Genomic DNA, 17,668 nt, shown 5'->3' with positions numbered 1-17,668 from the left:
CTGATGTGTTGAGCTGATATTTTTCTCTTCCAAAACTTAGTTATCCTTCACTATGTTTATAACTTTGTCTCACCAAAATGCAACCCCTCTGATGAGAGGTATTACACCTTATATTTATGTCTCCCACAGTACTCATAATTTGTCACACATTTCTTACACACAATGAACATGCAATCAATATGTGTTTTCAGATAACTGATTAACATTGTCCTCACCCCCTCACCTCCACCATGTGAGGAATTCAGCAATCCTTCTACACAGATAAAGGCTCCGTTTGTTTTTCTTGTGGGTAAATTGCCTTCTCATTATTTTGCCTCCAGAAACTTAGCTCTCTTAAATAAACGCCTGGCAGGAGGACAGAACTGAGCAAAGTATGAACATTTCCCTTCCCGAGTGAGAAGAAGAGGGAACAATCATAGCACAGGATGATAGTGGGGGGCTCACAGGAAGAAAACATAACAAAAACATGAAGAAACCACCTTTAAGAAATTGTGGAGAGGGAAAGAGCATTGCAAATATACAAAATGATAGAGAAAACGTAGGGAGAAAAGGACTTCACAGGAAAGGAAAAGATAAAACAAAGCTGTTTATTAGAAGACAGCCAGAGAAACGTGCTGAGAGCCCAGCACAAACGCTCAGCTCTACCCTGCGAGGGGCAGCCCCTGTGACCCCCTCCAGGAGGCACCTCCTCCATGCAGACAGCAGGCCTTGAGAGCACATCTGGGGAGCCCTTCCTTGCTCAGACAGATCGCGGCCCCAGTTACCTGACTAAAGGCAGGCATAGTGAACCAATGGAAAATTTCCTTCAGACAACATAACCTCAGCATAAAAAAAACAATATCGATCTATTTGCCTCCCAGCCAAAGAGAAATCAAGTTAGACAAAGGAAATTAGGCAATAAGTTTAATGTGATTCCAGCTGCAGCTGCGAAATAAACCTGATGTACTCTGACTCTCCTTCCCAAATGCTCTCTGGTTGGCACAGGTCACTTTTTTTGGGAGGGCACCAAGGAAGTGTTCTGCAGGTACATGAAATCTTTTAAACTTAGAAGTCAACCGCCTGCTGGTGTTCAAAGAAGCCCCGCCGCCAGAAGGACAGGCTTGGAACCGATGTCCAGGAGTGTTGGCAGATTTGCAGGGATGCAGGCCGTGCTCCTGCCAAGTGCACACTTGTAACCAAGGACAGAATGCGCAATCTGTTGCCCTGGAGCACAGAAAGAAAGCACTGACCTCAGATTCACAGATCTTAGCTTCTATGTGATGAGCTCAGGAAATCAAGGGCCAATGCGAATGTTTGTGAAAACTTGATGTGCATGTATCTTGGGTGGGTGCCAATATTATATATTTCAAGCACTGTGTGTGCAGTTAGAATGATGAAATAGGTGCAGACTCAAGTCACCAAATAGGTGAATATTCGGCTGTGTTGTCTCAGGGGACTGGAAGGAGTCCGGAGTCTTGTTGTCTCCACTTCCTCCCCCACTGACATTCCAGCTCCAGGCCCACCCCTGCCAGGGTTGCAGGGCCTACCAGCTTTGTTTCTGTGACTCTGGTGTGGTAGATCTGGCCAGAGAGCCCTCTGATTGGTGGGCTTACTCTGGCAGTGAGAGCTAGTACCTGGACCACCAGAATCACAATTCAAAAGACAACTGGGGCAAAAAGCAAAAGCCACCACTTCTCTGCTGGCCTTGCCCTTTCCACCCTGGTAAAGAATGGGATTATGCCTAATCACTTTGTCTCCACCACCTACCATGTCTCTGGCACATGGCAAGGCCCAAGATACAGTTTGTAATGACTGAATAAATGAATGTGGAACAAGATAAAAGCATAATAGAGAGAAATGGGAATTTCTGCATTTAGTTGCAAAGACCCATACATTTATATGTTTCTATTGGAGAAAATGTGACAGTATTTCATGTAAAACAAATCAGGGGACAGATGAACACCCCAGAGAAACTCTCACACATATATACAAGACATAGAGTGTCTGAAATAGTGAAAAATTGCAAACAACCTGAGTGTCCACCAGCAAAAGACTATATCATCAATTATGGTATATTCATAAAGCAGAATAGTATAAAGCAGTGAAAATGAATAAAACAAACCTACAACATCTCAACATGGAAAGTCTAACAATTATAATATTAAGAAAGTTGAACAATACATACAGTACAATTCATATGAAGCTAAGAATACACAAAAATTATATATAATATTTATATTATATATTATGTAAATATATAGTCATGCCTTAGAAATGCATCTATATATAGTAAATAGAAAGAAATGCATGGAAATGATAAACACCAAATTAGGTAGTTGTTGAGATGAGGAAGGAGGCAGGCCTGGGAAGGTTAATACACAAGTGTTAGCTAAAGTACTCTTTGTACCTTTTGTTTATATTAAAATTGTACTTTTTAAAAAAATTATGGACATTGTAAATTACTGTCTACTCAAAGAGACTTAAAAGTGTAACACAGAAAGCAACCATTTACTATAATCCTAGTCATTTTAACATAAACATCAGAGAAGACCCAGTATGTTTTTAAGTTACTCACTGAATAAATGTGGTAAGATATTAAAACCTCATGCAGTTGCTCACAATTACTGTTTTGGATGTACAAGGTGCATTCAAGAAAAATGTTATTTTAAAAAATGCAAAGTTCTGCATTTAGTTATCAAACTAATCAGCCTCAGATATTCCTGCTCTGATGGTATTACAGGTAGGAACATGTCTAGTTCTGGGACTCACATGTTTGCAGGACATGGACAAGTGTGTGTCAAGAGAAGGGAGGGTACAGGAGTGGTCAGGTCATTGGGATTTTGCTACTCATGGGCCTAAGGATCTGGTGAAGAACGTGGGAATGCATATCTCATGATGGGAAGGCTTACTGGGAGCCAATAACTTCTTCAAACATTTGAATGAATAAATGAAAGGACTATCATATGAGAATGTAGATACATTCTGCATAATTCCAAAGGATAAACATGTGAAGGGCTAAGAGGAGATAATTTTTAATGCAACCAAAAGAAGAATGTCCTCATAATTACAGGCATCCCAGAAAGAAATGGACCGTTTGGTTAGGTAGTAAGTTCCCTGAAACCAGCAGTAATCAAGCAAACCTACAACATCTGCATTATAGAGATACTATAGAGAACTCCATCTGGGGTCGCTAATTGGACTTTTTGAGTTCCAACATCTTATCTAATTCTATGACTCGAAACCAGTGTTTCTCAAACTTGAATGTGTATCAGAAGTCCCCGGAGGGCTTTGAAAACCTAGATTGCTGGACCCAGCTCCTGGAGTTTTTGAGGCAGCAGCTCTGAGGTAGGGGCTGAGAGTTGGCATTTCTAAAAACTTCCCAGATGATGTTGATGTTGCTAGTCCAGAAACCATGCTTTGAGAAGGTCTGCTCTTTAAAAAAAAAAAAAAACAAAAAACAGTAAATCAGCTTAAGTTTTTTGGTGTTTCGGTCAGGCCACTAAAATGCAGGCCCTTCCTTGAATTACTCACTGCCTCCAAATAGACTTCCACTGTAGTCTTCTCGAGGGAGGGGACCATTTTTATAAATGACTTCTTCTAAGGCCTTTGTAGGAAGACAAGGCTCTTTGCTGTACAATAAGAGTATAAGGACCCTGGGATTCTTTTCAGATACTGATATTAAATTTCTTTTGAACCATTTTCACTCTGTCCTCTGTTTCCTCCATAACTAATGGCCATAATTTTAAAATAACTGGCCGGAATTAGAGATGAGTCTGAGTCCAAAAAACAGAGTTGTTTGATCCACAGAAGGATATGACCTGGTGTAAACCATATGCATGGACAGGTCTGGTGACACAACTAGCCACTATCTCTGGAATGCATCTTTGTCAAGCACTGCTTTGGGAAAGAAGACAGAAGTGCTGAGAATTCTCTTCTTTTTAATTCAAAGGGGGAAAAAATGTAAAACATGGCTCTTGAACCAGTTCCATGGGCAGATAAAGTTCAGACAAAAATGTTAAATCACACATTTGTCCATTAGTATCTGGTTTCTTCACTCAACAAATGACTATTGAGCTTCTATATATACCTGGAACTGTGCTGAAACCTAGGAATACAGTTGTAAATAATACAAGCAAATGTCAAAGATATAAAAACATAGAATCTATGTCAGGTAGGAAGAAAAATACAGCAGGTGCTTAGTTAGGAAAACCTATGTCTTTCACACAGACTCGCTTGGTGCTTATTTTTTGCCCAATACTAATGCTGAAAATAAACTGCTTACTCTGGCCAAGCCAAATGATCAGTGATAGAATGGGTTACTGCGATTCATTCTAAGCTGCTTTTCTTTTATAATTTGGGGGAAAATGCAGCTATTAGTAGTAAAGTCCCCAGAAATCATTTCTAGTTCACTTGAAGGTTCAGTTGCATGAAAATATGTTTAAATAAACAACTTGGAACAAAGAGTGGTTAAAACTGTACGCATACATAACCAGCAAAGCTAGCTTTTTTCATGCATAGCCCAAACTTTTTTTTTTTTTAAAGCAAATGTCTTCTGAAGGCCACAAAATGAATCTTAGGAGGTTTGTTTGAACAGTTTCACTGCTAATAATTTTTAAAAGGTGTCAGTTCTGGAGGCTCAGGCTCTCTTAACCAAAACAATCCATCTAAGCTTCTTAATTTTAGTCATTCTGAAATTTAGTGGTGAAAATTAAAGGTGTGCAAGAAACCTGGGAGACGGAGTTTTTATATGAAATATAATTCTAATATCTTTTGGTCCTGTCTGAATTAAGTCATTATACAAAGATTTCTGACTCACAGCTATAGCTAATAAGAGCTCCCACTCATTCCACAAACTGACCACCTACTACTATTATCTATTACCACTGACCACCTACTACATGCCAAGTGCTACTGAACACTGACTATGCACCAAGCATCTTATGACACGACCTTAAAGCTCACAACAAAGCTAGGAAATAAAGAGCATTATCATGCCCATTTTACAAACAAAAAAATTGAAATTCAGAAAAATTAAATGACATACCCAAAGTCATACCCAGCTCATAAGTGGCAGACTAGGACTTTAACACCAAAGCCTTTCTCTTCACTCTATGGTACCGCTCCCCCAATAGCCCAGATGGCAGGTTTGATTTTGTGTGGATTAGCAAAAGACATTTGTTCCTCAAGGTGCTTTGCTATCATATGCTAGAAAACTGGCATAGTTACTACCTGTATCTATATCTAGCTATCTAACTATACACATATATCCGTGGTAACGATGATGTGAAGAGTGCCCCTGTAACTGTGCAAAAGCACAACCTGAACCACATTAGGCAGCAGCCCTGACAACATGTTGCAGCCCTGACGTTGTGTTATAAGACATCACAGTGACAAATCATGGCATAAATCATATTCATTTCCACTTATGCACCCAGGACAAGACCCACACAATGCACACTGGGATGCTTGTGGGTGTGGGGAGTGGCAGGCGCATTAGTGACAGACACTCTCAGAAACAGGCGTGAAAAGCAGCATCTTCAGGCTGATCAACTGTTATAAGCAGGAACCCAGGCTGCTGTGCTGACGTGCATGTGAGTGTGTGTGTGCGCACGCTTTCTTTGAGGAAGAGGAGGAGGATTATAATGCACAAATGAGTCAGAGGATACACAATGTGCAACTTCAAGGGAAAATGCCTCATAGCTTCTGTGAGACAATTACTGGTGATGTAGCTATCCTAATAAGCCATAACCATCACTCTTTGCCAAAGGGTACCTGATTCCTCCTTTCTTCTCCCTCCCCACGCCCTACAATCCCTACCACCCAAGGATGACAGTTATTCTTCCCCCACTTTATTTCACACAAAAGGCCCCCTCTAGAATCCAGAAGGGCACCATCATAAGCTGCAAGCCATTACTCTTCACTGAATATAAAGTTAAATTCATTTATCTCCATCTTCAATGAGAAAGGGAAGGAAATTAAGCAGGAAAGATGGCACAATGCCTTCAAGAATGGTGTATTCAAGGTCAAAGCCTGCCATAATTGAGTTAAAAAATAATAAATGAAAACATGTCTGCTCTGCAGAATATGGTCCAGCTAGAAGTCTTCATTAAATGCTCCAGTACACACAATGTGTTAGCTGTGTGTTTGTGTGCTTGAGATTCTGTGAGATACCCTGTAGCTCATAAATACTGAAAAGGGACAGTTACCATAGTAACTAAGTGCTATTTAATGAATACCAAAGAACTGAAGCTCCGAGGATAGTTTTAAATTGCCAGAACATGAGTTACTGCTGCAGCTATGGGCTTGCAAGTAACTGACATGCCACTCTCTCTAATAAGATTTTTAACAAGTTGGCCAATTTGCCTGATCTCCGTCTTGACCACATGACACCACAAGATTCTGTTTTAACATCACATGAAAAGCATGTTCCTGATTTCTTCCCCTGACTCCAGGTATCAAGATCTTCTACAGAAATGTGTCAAACATTCAGAAACTGAAAACGTCCTTAAATTTGAAGCTTTGACCCAAGTAGTGAAGCAGTAGGACACATACTTCCATCATAAGCAATAGACACCAGCTCAATGAGCCGTCAAGCTGAATACAGCAGGCTCTTTTATTTCCGAAAAAGGTGAATGCTCCCTTTACACTAAATGCAGTTTGTTCTTTATTGTGCAATGACACAGAAGAGCTATTGCAGTTGATTTTTGCAGGAACTTTTTACAGGCTAGTGACGTCTTAGGTAATCTTTCATCAGGATGTCCAAACCTTCCCTACTACGCCCACTCCCAATTCTCTCCTGCCATCCATCACCATATGTCAAATTCCTCACCTTGGAATCATCTCGCTTTTTACAGATTTAAAAGGAAAAAATAAGCATGGCTGCCCTGCTTTTCTTTCCACTGGTCTCCCCTGGTAACTCTAACGTGGTCCATTTTTAAGGCTACAGATTGTGTGGCAAGCACACTTACGTCTACATGCCATTAATAAGTAACAAGAATTTTAAAAACGAAAACATCTGTGTACCATGAAGCCAAAAATCATTAGCAAATGCATTCGTTCTCCAGGGGCTGGCTTGTTCTTGCATAACCAGCAGCTCGAATGGCCTGGTTGGAGCCAGCCGAGCTCAGTGTGGGCTGTGGGCGCCCCCTTCAGCATCTAGGGTACAATGCATGTTGCTTTCCTGTTAGATACTAACGAGTCGGCTGGGCAGTTATTTTTGCTAAAACCGTTTGAGGAAATTTTGTAGGAAAATTTGGGCCAATATCTAATGCTGTGGTGAGACAAAAAGCCTGCACATTACCAGCCTGCATTTAATGTTAAAATCAGGCAGGTAAAATTTAAAAGGGAGGCCTTTATTACAAGAAGAAAAAAAAAACCCTAAAGATATATTCATTTATTCATTTGATTAAATAACACTTCTCTACAAGGTGAACTCTATTTAAAATTGCCTCTGTCTGTGATAAACACAATTGAAAGTGGAGACAGCCACAACCTCTTCACCTTCTCATTTCCTTCTACAGCCTGAACCTGTTCTCTCTGTGGTGCAATCCCCAGCCTTAACTGCTTCCTCCTGGAACCCCCTATCAATGCCTTGGTTTATCTCACCTCCATGTTTAGTCTTGAGAGCCACGTTATCTACTCACCTTTCTCGTACGATTTCATGTCGATGACTGCTCTAACTCCACAAGGATCTTTCTTCTTTGAACTTCTAAGGCATCTTGTTTCTGCCTCTCGTGTGATATTCTTAACCCATCCCTTCTTAGGCTGAGAATATTTGACTTTACATCTCCTCTCCTCTCCTAGACTGTCAGCTTCTTAAAAGCAGGGCGTGGCTGTTGTATAAGCTTGACCCTCAGCCTGCAGCTTGCCGAGGTGCTCCTGTGCAGAGGGAATTTGTGAATGAAGGAGCACACAAAGGTAACTCTTTTGACTTCATTTCTTCTAAGAGCTCTGCTTAACAAACTCATTGCTCCCAACCTAAAATATGAAGGGGCACTTAAAGAAAATAAGACCAGTGAGACAGTTCTTCCTCCTCTCCTTGGTAATAAATCTTTTCTACTTAAATTCATCTTTATCTATTCATTCTTTCAACACAGTCATGTATTGATCACATGCAGTAAGTAAAAAGCATGAAATGGGAAGATGCTATTCTTACTTTTCCTCTCACCATAGCCGGTGCTGAATAAAATCTTTCTAGTTTTCATTTATGCTATTTCTTAGTCCTGCCAATCTTCCATGCAGTGTGGAAGACTGCATCCTTCTCATTCACCTGTTCAACATTTATTGTGCTTCTTCTCTATGCTGAACCAAGCTAGGCCTACGTCATATAGGATCAATTAAAACAAAAATCGAGAGCATAACTCCTCACTCCTTAAGTATGGACTGTACATGGTAACTTCCTTCCAGAAAATACAACATGGAAAGGGGTGGGGGAAACAGCTGTATGGTGGAGAAACCTGGAAAATACCACCTCAGCCAGTTCATCCAGGTAAACACCAGTAGTGGTAAGTCGTGTTCACAGTATGTCTTTTGATACGATGTGATGACAATGGTTCTTTACTTCTGTGATCTTCCTCCCCCAAACCCACAACCAGAGGCTTATAATGAGAAAAACATCAGGAAAATTACAACAGAGGCCATTCTACAAAATACCTGATCGATATTCCTCAAAACTGTCAAGGTCATCAAAAACAAAGTCAGAGAAATTGTCACAAGTCAGGGGAGCCTAAGGACACATGACCACTAAATGCAATATTGGATCCCGGAAGGGGAAAAAGGCAAAAACTAAGGAAATATGATAAAGTATGGATTCTAGTTAATAATAACATATCAGTTTTGGTTCATTAATTGTGACAAGTGTACCATACTAATGTAAGATAATAATAGTGGCAACCAGTATGGGGTACATAGGAACTGTCTTGTACTATCTTTGCAACTTTTCTGTAAATCTAAAATATTCTAAAATAAAACATTTATTTTAAAAAATGGAACTAGACCTCAAGAATATTAATGAGAAAGAAAAGGAAGACAGATTGTGGTACAGGATTGTAAGTGGGTTTGCGGGATTCAGTAGAACTCAGGCTGCAAGGTGAGAAGAGGCAGACGGTGACGATGGTAGGGGTAGTGTCTAAGGACAGTGGAAAGCTATGGATGATTCATGGACAGTTAGAAAAGTCTAAAAATATTATTGCACTTCAGAAAGGTCCTAGTTGAGGTCATCAGCATAAATTTTGGTCGGGAACAGCCAGCCCAGATGAGCAACTTTCTCATAACAACCAGGCCAAGAATAGAGAAAGCTGGTGCTATGATCGACCCAGATAAGGGCTCAGCATACAGTTTCTGAAACAATCTCTCTCCCTTAATGTGAACGACAACAAACGTGTTTTCTCCTTGAATTCTTCCAGATTCATTATTCTATGAAGCCTCCTCTTCAACAGCCCCCTTCTCTCCTTTTTCCCACATTCTGCAATTGAAAAAAAATGAATGATGATAGTGCAAAACTATTCTGATGATGGTTTAGAGGAAAATGTTAAATTAAAGGATTAAAGAAGCAAGATATAGAATAAGTCAAATATGTCAAAGAAATCCAAAGGAGGCTCAATCAATTCAATATACCCTGAGATTTTTCCGCTTTTCAAAAAAACAATAAAACAAGAAAAGAAAAACAAAAAGGTCACCAGCTTTTTAAAAGGATCTGGAGTCAGAGAAATAGAACCCCATGGTTCATCTGCCTTCTGATCACCACAGGCAAAATAGCTGAGAACACCTAAAAATGAAAATGTCCTGCAAAGAATGAAACTAGTCAAACTAGAGAAATAGAAAATAACCATAATAATACATATCTTGTCTTTGTGTAACACGTTCTTAGTTGACAAAGCATTTTCACATGTATCTCATGTGATTCTAACCAAAACTTTATGAGGTAGGCATAACAATTCTCAATGATCCCATTTTACACATGAGAGAGTGGATTTTCAGAGACTTTAAATGGCCTTTGATGGGTCTGGGATCAGAACCTACACATTAGGCTCTGGGGCTATGCTGGTTTTCCTTATGTCTGGCACCGAGGTGTACACAATCAGCACACACAGATAAAGAAGCTTCATGCTAGTAAGATAATGCAGAATATGTATCTTTCTCCCAAAAGACACATCTACAAAAACGTTAATATTTAATTTTGTTATCATTATTGTGATAAATAAATTTGATCATTAATGCGATAAATAATGTCCTTCATAAAGTGAAGGATGGAAATCATACAAAAAACGTGAAAGAACTTACAAGAGAAAGCGATGGAAAGAAATGTAAAAACATAGGAGCTTTTTAGTTTGACCTTAAGTTAGTTATTCTTAGACTAGAAATGAGGGAAATTAAGCAGGTAATATATATAGACCTTTAAAAAAAAAATCTACACATCTGGATCATTATGTGCTATTCTGAAACAACTGAATAGGAAAAGAAGGGTAAGACAATGTTATAGAAATTAGTAGCAAAACTTGTGAGAAAGCGGTCTAAATTTATATAGTCTAAAAACATGACTCAAAGAGACATAATCGCAGCCTATAAATACCCTCCAGGCAGCAATATGTGGTAAATAAAGTGAATTATTCACAACCTTGAGTTCAGGTCATCTCTCTTTGTCCAGTTGTCTAGGGAAGACAGTGCTCTACCCCTGAGCTGGTGTCATCCCTAGAAATTAAAACGGCAGATGAGGGCTCGCCAGGCTGGGCCCTGTTGGAGATACTCAGGTGGAGGATTCAAAAGAAGAAGCGCATCGAATGGCCTCCTGAGATTCTCCATATTATTAAGAATTAGACTGGAGAGTCTCACCACACAATAAAGTGTTTTCATTTTTTCCCTCACCTTTGATAAAGAATGACAGAGAATGAAATCAAATCCAAAAATGCTTTTAGTTATTGGCCCACCTGATTGGAAGACAAAATGGAATATGAAAAATCAAGAACATTATAAAGTGCTCTGCTTTGCTGTCAGCAGACAACATGGTACTGAATCTCATGAAAAATCACCCAAGTTTATGAAGTCGAAGTCACTAGGTCAGGGTTCTCATAGCAAACCTGTCACTTACGCTGTTGCACAGCTCCAGTTTTCTCATTGTCATAAGGTCATCAGTAGCTGTCTCTCCTGGTAAAATCACATTTAAGACACCAAAACATTTAAAAAACCCACTGAGAGCTGTGACATACAGATTATTACTGATGATTAACATTAGTATGATGTTCCCTGATGTTATGCTTCAAAAGCATCATTTTCCACAAATATTTCTTTCACAGAATAGTTTTCTCCCTTTTGAAAATTTCTAGGTTTTCAGATTAAAGCTCACGATCTCCTTAAGCCACAAGTTATTTCAAAAGGTCTGCCTGAGCCCAGCCCTTGAAGCAGCCTAAATGGTTTGAATTACAGCCAAGATGGCCCTGGGCAGGCCCCTGCTGGGTGGACAGCAGCCCTCTGTAGAGTGATACTTTAAATATCAAGAGTTCTCTAAACACAGCATGCTCATTTCAGCCACAGAGCAATCAAAATCCAAGCAATTTTTTTTCCATTGCCTTTCCAAGCACAATTTTTCTAGCCTTGTAGAGAAGCTGCCTACATTTGGTTTTGCTTGTCTTCATTTTGCATGTAACTATTTTGTATGCAACCAGATATTTAGTCCTTAAATGGGCAATAGTTCCTTATTAACCTAAGAAAGACCTTGAACCGTGTCTTGTTGTTATCTTAAGATATTTATGTAAATAAGATGTGTATACCACCCTTTAGGGCACTGCATGGATCTTAACCAGCGATGAGGTGATATGCTGAAGTGTTTAACTGAAGGCTGCTTGCTTGCTATGACTACGGCCTGCCAGCCATGTGAACTGGTCCCTGAGTGCGAAAAGTGGGTGCCCAGAGAGTGTCAAGTGGAAAAAAACGAGGATTTTCTGTAGGAATATCTGCGGCTTGTTTTCAGGCTTACAGTGATGGTACCTTAGTGCTTCAAATGATCATTGTTTTCCCAAAGGTAACCCAGGAGCACTTCAATTGAAGCTGGGCCTTTGTGACAATATTAGCCCAAGAAACTGTAGACTTTTTTTTCTTACTACAATAAAAACCCTAATAGACTTTGAATAAATGCCTGTACAAGGAGGCAGAAGTCCATGCGAGTGCACATACATACAGATTATTAAAGCATTTAATGGGATTTTCTCCACTACAACTGCAAAGTACATGAAAAACACAAATTAGGCTGCAGGTGTTGCCTGTGCTAACGTCCTATAAGGAGACAATAACAGAGCTCCAGCCTCTATTGACTGCTTTCCTGAGTTGGTGGAATTTGCCAGACCTGCAATATTAACATAGAATTATGGAAATTGGAAACAAAAAGCTGGAATCTACTAGGAATGACAGGCTGAAGATGAACTCAACTGGAAAATTTGGCTAACTGAAAGTGACATCCTTTGTGCTGGAATTTTTCTATCTGAAAGCTTTAAAAAGGCTGTAATTATTTTGAGTTTTCAATTCAACCCTTTTCAAACTAAGCCTTTTATTTCCTTCGTCACTCTGTACCTTTCTTCCATGTGAACTCGGGCATTTGCCAGGCACTGAAATGGTAAATTCATATTGGTTTTATATACAGATCCATTGTCAGAGAATGCAACACAATTTCTGCATCCTCTATGCCAAGAAAAACAAAGGAATATTTGCACATCAAAACCTTTATCTTGTGTACAGGCTCAAAGTACCTGAGCACAGCTAAAGAAGTCATCTAAGGAGAAATGGCCGATTAATGCCAAAGCATTATTTCTTTGCAAGTTAGTGCATTTTCTCCACGATGAAGCCAAGGAATACAAGAACTTAGACTTACCTTGTGGCTTTTGGGTCCCAAATAACAATGTCAGCATCTGATCCTACAGCTATTCTTCCTTTTCTTGGATAGAGATTAAAGATTTTGGCTGCATTTGTGCTGGTAACTGCCACAAATCTGTTTTCATCCATTTTACCACTGTGCTGTAAAGCAATTCAAAGAATCATTCTAATGATCAAATACTAAAAAGTATCCTATCAATAAAATGACAAGACATGCATCTCTTAAACAAACAGAACTACACCTAATTTCTTATATCGTGGAGCATCTGAGGATGCTGATAAGTATTAAACAGTCATAATGCTAATGATGGAGACGATGGGGTAACATATGGAAGCCTGAAGATGACTTTTCAAAAACCCCATTAATTAGCATCCACACTAATTCTTCCCATTCATCCTAGAATCACAAAAATTGGTATAAGTGACAGCTAGATTTTGGTAATGGTATTTTCGATTCTCATTTAAAGTTTGACAATACCACATTTATGATCTGGCTTATTTATTACAGACCTAAGATTTATGAGATAATCATGTAGACATTAGATAGAATAATATAGAGTGAGAATAGGTGATTTTTTTTTTTTTTTTTTTTTTTTTGGAGACGGAATTTCACTGTCATTGCCCAGGCTGGAGTGCAATGGTGCGATCTTGGCTCACTGCAACCTCCATCTCCCAGGTTCAAGTGATTCTCCTGCCTCAGCCTCCCAAGTAGCTGGGATTACAGGCATGCGCCACCACACATGGCTAATTTTTTGTATTTAGTAGAGATGGGTTTCACCATGTTGGCCAGGCTGGTCTCCAACTCCTGACCACAGGTGATCCACCCTCCTTGGCCTCCCAAAGTGTTGGGATTACAGGCGTGAGCCACTGCACCTGGCTGACAACATTTTTAAATCAGTTGGCAATGCTTTTATTATTTTTTAAAGAATATTATAGAGTGAGGATAGGGGCCAACACTTCTGAATCAGGTGACAATCCTTTTTTTTTCAGTTTTTGTTTTGAGACATGGTCTCACTCTGTTGCCCAGGCTGGAATGCAGTGGCGTGATCATGGCTCACTGCAGCTTTAACCTCCCTTGGCTTAGGTGATCCTCCCCCTTCTGCCTCCCAAGCATTAGGTTGGTGCAAAAGTAATCACAGTTTTGCCATCACTTTTAATGGCAAAAACTGCAATTACTTTTGCACCAACCTAATAGCTGGGACTACGTGGTATGGTATGCCTCACCATGCCTGGCTAATTTTTTGTAGAGATGGGGTTTCACCATGTTGCCCAGGCTGATCTGGAACTGTAATCCTAACACTTCAGGAGGCTGAGGCAACCCACCTGCCTTAGCCTCCCCAAAGTGTTAGGATTACAGTCATAAGCCACCACACCCAGATGCAATCCTTTTGAAAAGATAAAAAAATCAACTCAAGAGGTTCAATTTTATGCAATTGAAGTTTTGCACAAACCAACAATTATGGATAGTCTATTGCAAGAGATTTTAATATGGACAGAATTCAAAGGGATGTGGCTCCTCTAAAATAAAATTTAAAAGTGTTAGGAGTTTATCCCTATTTACATGGTAAGAGGGTACTTAAGGTTTATTTAATTACCAAAGAGTGCTTGCCTTAAAAATCACTAAGAACCATGCCCTGAAAGTAATATTTCCATAAGTAAACCATACTAATGTTTCATAAAATGACATGGTTTCCTATATATTATGAAGAACTATTCAGTCACTGTAAAGCCATTTATATACCAGGGAACTATATGGATGATGAAAACCTGCTATAATAAAGATATTCATTGTAATAACAGAAGTTCAAGTGGAAGGTTGAACTGTTATCAAGAAAATCTGAGTGAAGAGAAGTCGTCGGGGATGGTTAGAGTTGGGGTGGAGGAAGAGGGGGTAAGGAAAATAATCAGCAGAAGATGGGGCTATAGAGATGCTTTGAAGATCTAATTGTAAGTTAATGATTCAACTATCATCCACTAAGTAATGGAGACAAGTAAAGGGTTTTTAAGAGAACAATAGCACAAACAGAACTTTATTTTTGAATGAGAACTCCCATTCGAAACCTATCCTCCCTCTATAATACTGTAAAAATAATAATAAAAGCATTGTCAGCTGTTCTCAGTACAGAACAAGAGTTCTTGTACTGGAGTAAAGAATACATTGTAGCAAGTGAGACCCTAGAGATGGGGACCAGCTGTGAGATTACTGCAAAGGTCCAAACAAAATATGAGCCTCCAACTAGAATGGCAGCAATGAAGAAAGAAATAAGGAGACACTTTGGAAATAAAATTGACAAGACTTGGTGAATAATTCATTAGAGTTAGAAGTAGGTGGTATGTGTAGGGTAAAGGCAATTGAAGAGGATTCTGAAGTGTGAGATGTAATTAATGTGTCATTCAAGGGAGGCATCCTAGGAGATGGGTAAGAAGGGCATGACACTGGGGACCAGAAATCTACCCAGGCAAGTCCCCTCTGCTGGTCTTCACAGCTCCACATGTCAACTGGCTGGACAAGTTAACACACAGACATTTAGTTATGTGATTCTTCTCCATCCTTAGGGAGAAATGTTCTAGTCATGAGCATTTACATTTTGTTTCCAGACTTTAAATTATTACTTTTGTGACTTCATACAGCAATTTAAAAATATGATATCCAAGGGTCCTTTAAGAAGTGACATCAGGCTGGGCATGGTGGCTCACGCCTGTCAATCCCAACACTTTGGGAGGCCGAGGCAGGTGGATCACTTGAGGTCAGGAATTTGAAACCAGCCTGGCCAACATGGTGAAACCCCCTCTCTATTAAAAATACAAAAATTTGCTGGTCATGGTGGCGCACATCTGTAATCCCAGCTACTTGGGAGGCTGAGGCAGGAGAATCACTTGAACCTGGGAGTCAGAGGTTACAGTGAGCTGAGAATACACCACTGCACTCCAGCCTGGCAACAGAGTGAGACTCCGTCAAAAAAAAAAAAAAAAAAAAAAACAACTGACATCGACAAAGATTTCATGACAAGGAGGTATAAGCATAATGAATACCTTTCGTGTATTTTCGTGTGTGTGTGTGTGATGGAGTCTCACTCTGTTGCCCCAGGTTGAAGTGCAATGGTGCCATCTTGACTCACCGCAACCTCTGCCTCACGAATTCAAGCGATTCTCCTGTCTCAGCCTCCTGAGTAGCTGCGATTACAGGCTCGTGCCACCATGCCCGGCTAACTTTCGTATTTTTAGTAGAGACAGGGTTTCACCGTGTTAGCAGGTTGGTCTTGAACTCCTGACCTCAAGTGATGCACCCGCCTTGGCCTACCAAAGTGCTGGGATTAAAAGTGTGAGCCACCGCACCCAACCCCTTTGTGTATTTTTTATCATTTCAAGTATTTGTGCCAATGACACATGAGGCATTGGAATTCAAGAGCATGAGAAATCAAGCAGAAGGGCTATGCCTTTTCAGAGAATTCAAGAATAACCCTCTTTGTATGCAATCTTAATTCATCTCCTAATGTCTCTGCAAAATGGTGCGATGCATCCTCTAAACTAAAATAAACTATGCAGAGATTATTTCTTTGCTGATGCTATACTGAGGGATGGAATGGTGGCAGAGGTGATAGTACTGCATTCCTCGTATCCTCCCTAGTAAAAACAATCAAAAAGTTTGTTTATGAAAATTTGTGCCACTCTGGTCCTCAAATGGGCAGGATCCTGGCTGAAGAACTAGGCAAAGCAAGGCTGGAACGTTTGAACCCACCACGCCTTTTTCCCATATTACTGACATCCGATCTTCAACACCATTCACCCCATTGGGGATCTTGGTAAAATCATCCTTCCCAAGAGCTTTCTGGCAGGTGTTAAAAGTGCAGTTATCAGTCCCTGTTGTGGTTAGATCATCACTGTAAAAGAAAAAAACACAAGAGTGATGGGGTGAGTATACAGAACACGTTAGGAGGAAACTGCCATAACCTTTACTAATCTCCTGGCTCCCTTCTCAATTGAAGTCAGAAAAATGCAATGGAGAATGAACAGTTTTTTCAAGAACATATTTCATCCGTCTCCTGTCTCTATTCTAGGAAGCACCTTCAGACGACACACTGATAGGAAGCGTGGTGCAAGACAGGTTAGGAAACCTGGCTTCTAAGCTCAGCTCCGTCATTTACTAGCTCTGTGATATAAGCTTGTCCGAGACTCTGTTTCTCATCTAGAAATGAATAGTTATATGTACTTGATGAAGATAACTTCAGAATCACCAGCAAATATGTAAGAGAAAACCTCTTGTGAGCAGAATACTCCGCAAAGACATCACCATGGTGATCCTCATGAATGGAGGGCAGGTCCTCCGGGGCATTCCTGAGCCACACGGCCCACTGGAATGAACAGAGGGTGAGATTGGCTGAGGATGCTGATATTACCAGGGACAGGAATCCTGCTTTGACTCGTGAGTAATCTTGCGGATGTTGAATCATGAAGGAGGAAGGAAGCTGTAAAGAACAGGTAAGTAAACTCTTGTAAGGTCTGTCATGAAAAACTCTTAGCTTGAGACTGAGTATCTGTGAATGGGGAGTGTCGGGATGTCCATGAATGGTAGAATTTTCTTTTTTCTTTTCTTTTTCTTTTTTTCTTTTTTTTGAGACAGAGTCTTGCTGTGTCACCCAGGTTGGAGTGCAATGGCGCTATCTCTGCTCACTGCAACCTCTGCCTCCTGGGTTCAAGTGATTCTCATGCCTCAGCCTCCCAAGTAACTGGGATTACAGTCATGAGCCACCATGCCTGGCCAATTTTTGTATTTTTAGTAGAGATGGGGATTTGCCATGTTCACCAGGCTGATCTCAAACTCCTGGCC

The 17,668-nt window shown here is 40.1% G+C and overlaps 1 protein-coding gene across 7 annotated transcripts in view; it reads right to left on the bottom strand.

Moving 5' to 3' along the window:
• DPYS (dihydropyrimidinase) overlaps nt 1–17,668 on the bottom strand; it is an 87,430-nt gene that overhangs the window by 31,525 nt on the left and 38,237 nt on the right. For 2 of the 7 annotated variants that reach the window (XR_007728137.1, XR_007728138.1), the window contains exons 6-8: nt 16,580–16,721; nt 12,839–12,981; nt 7,623–9,442 (exon numbers count right to left, since the gene is read on the bottom strand). Coding sequence is in view for 3 of the 7 variants with exons in the window: in XM_050800698.1 (XP_050656655.1) it covers nt 891–1,203; nt 12,839–12,981; nt 16,580–16,721 (598 nt within the window). In the remaining 4 variants the exon portion in view is untranslated. Of the gene's footprint in view, nt 1–759; nt 1,204–2,255; nt 3,412–7,622; nt 9,443–11,065; nt 11,122–12,838; nt 12,982–16,579; nt 16,722–17,668 lie in introns of those variants that run through there. The other 5 variants (XR_007728139.1, XR_007728140.1, XM_050800698.1 and 2 more) reach the window with 5 other exon arrangements.

This window comes from Macaca thibetana, chromosome 8, assembly GCF_024542745.1.
Source record: "Macaca thibetana thibetana isolate TM-01 chromosome 8, ASM2454274v1, whole genome shotgun sequence".
Taxonomy (NCBI): domain Eukaryota; kingdom Metazoa; phylum Chordata; class Mammalia; order Primates; family Cercopithecidae; genus Macaca; species Macaca thibetana.
The sequence above is the reverse complement of the archived record's forward strand: the minus strand, read 5'-3'. Positions and strand labels throughout refer to the sequence as shown.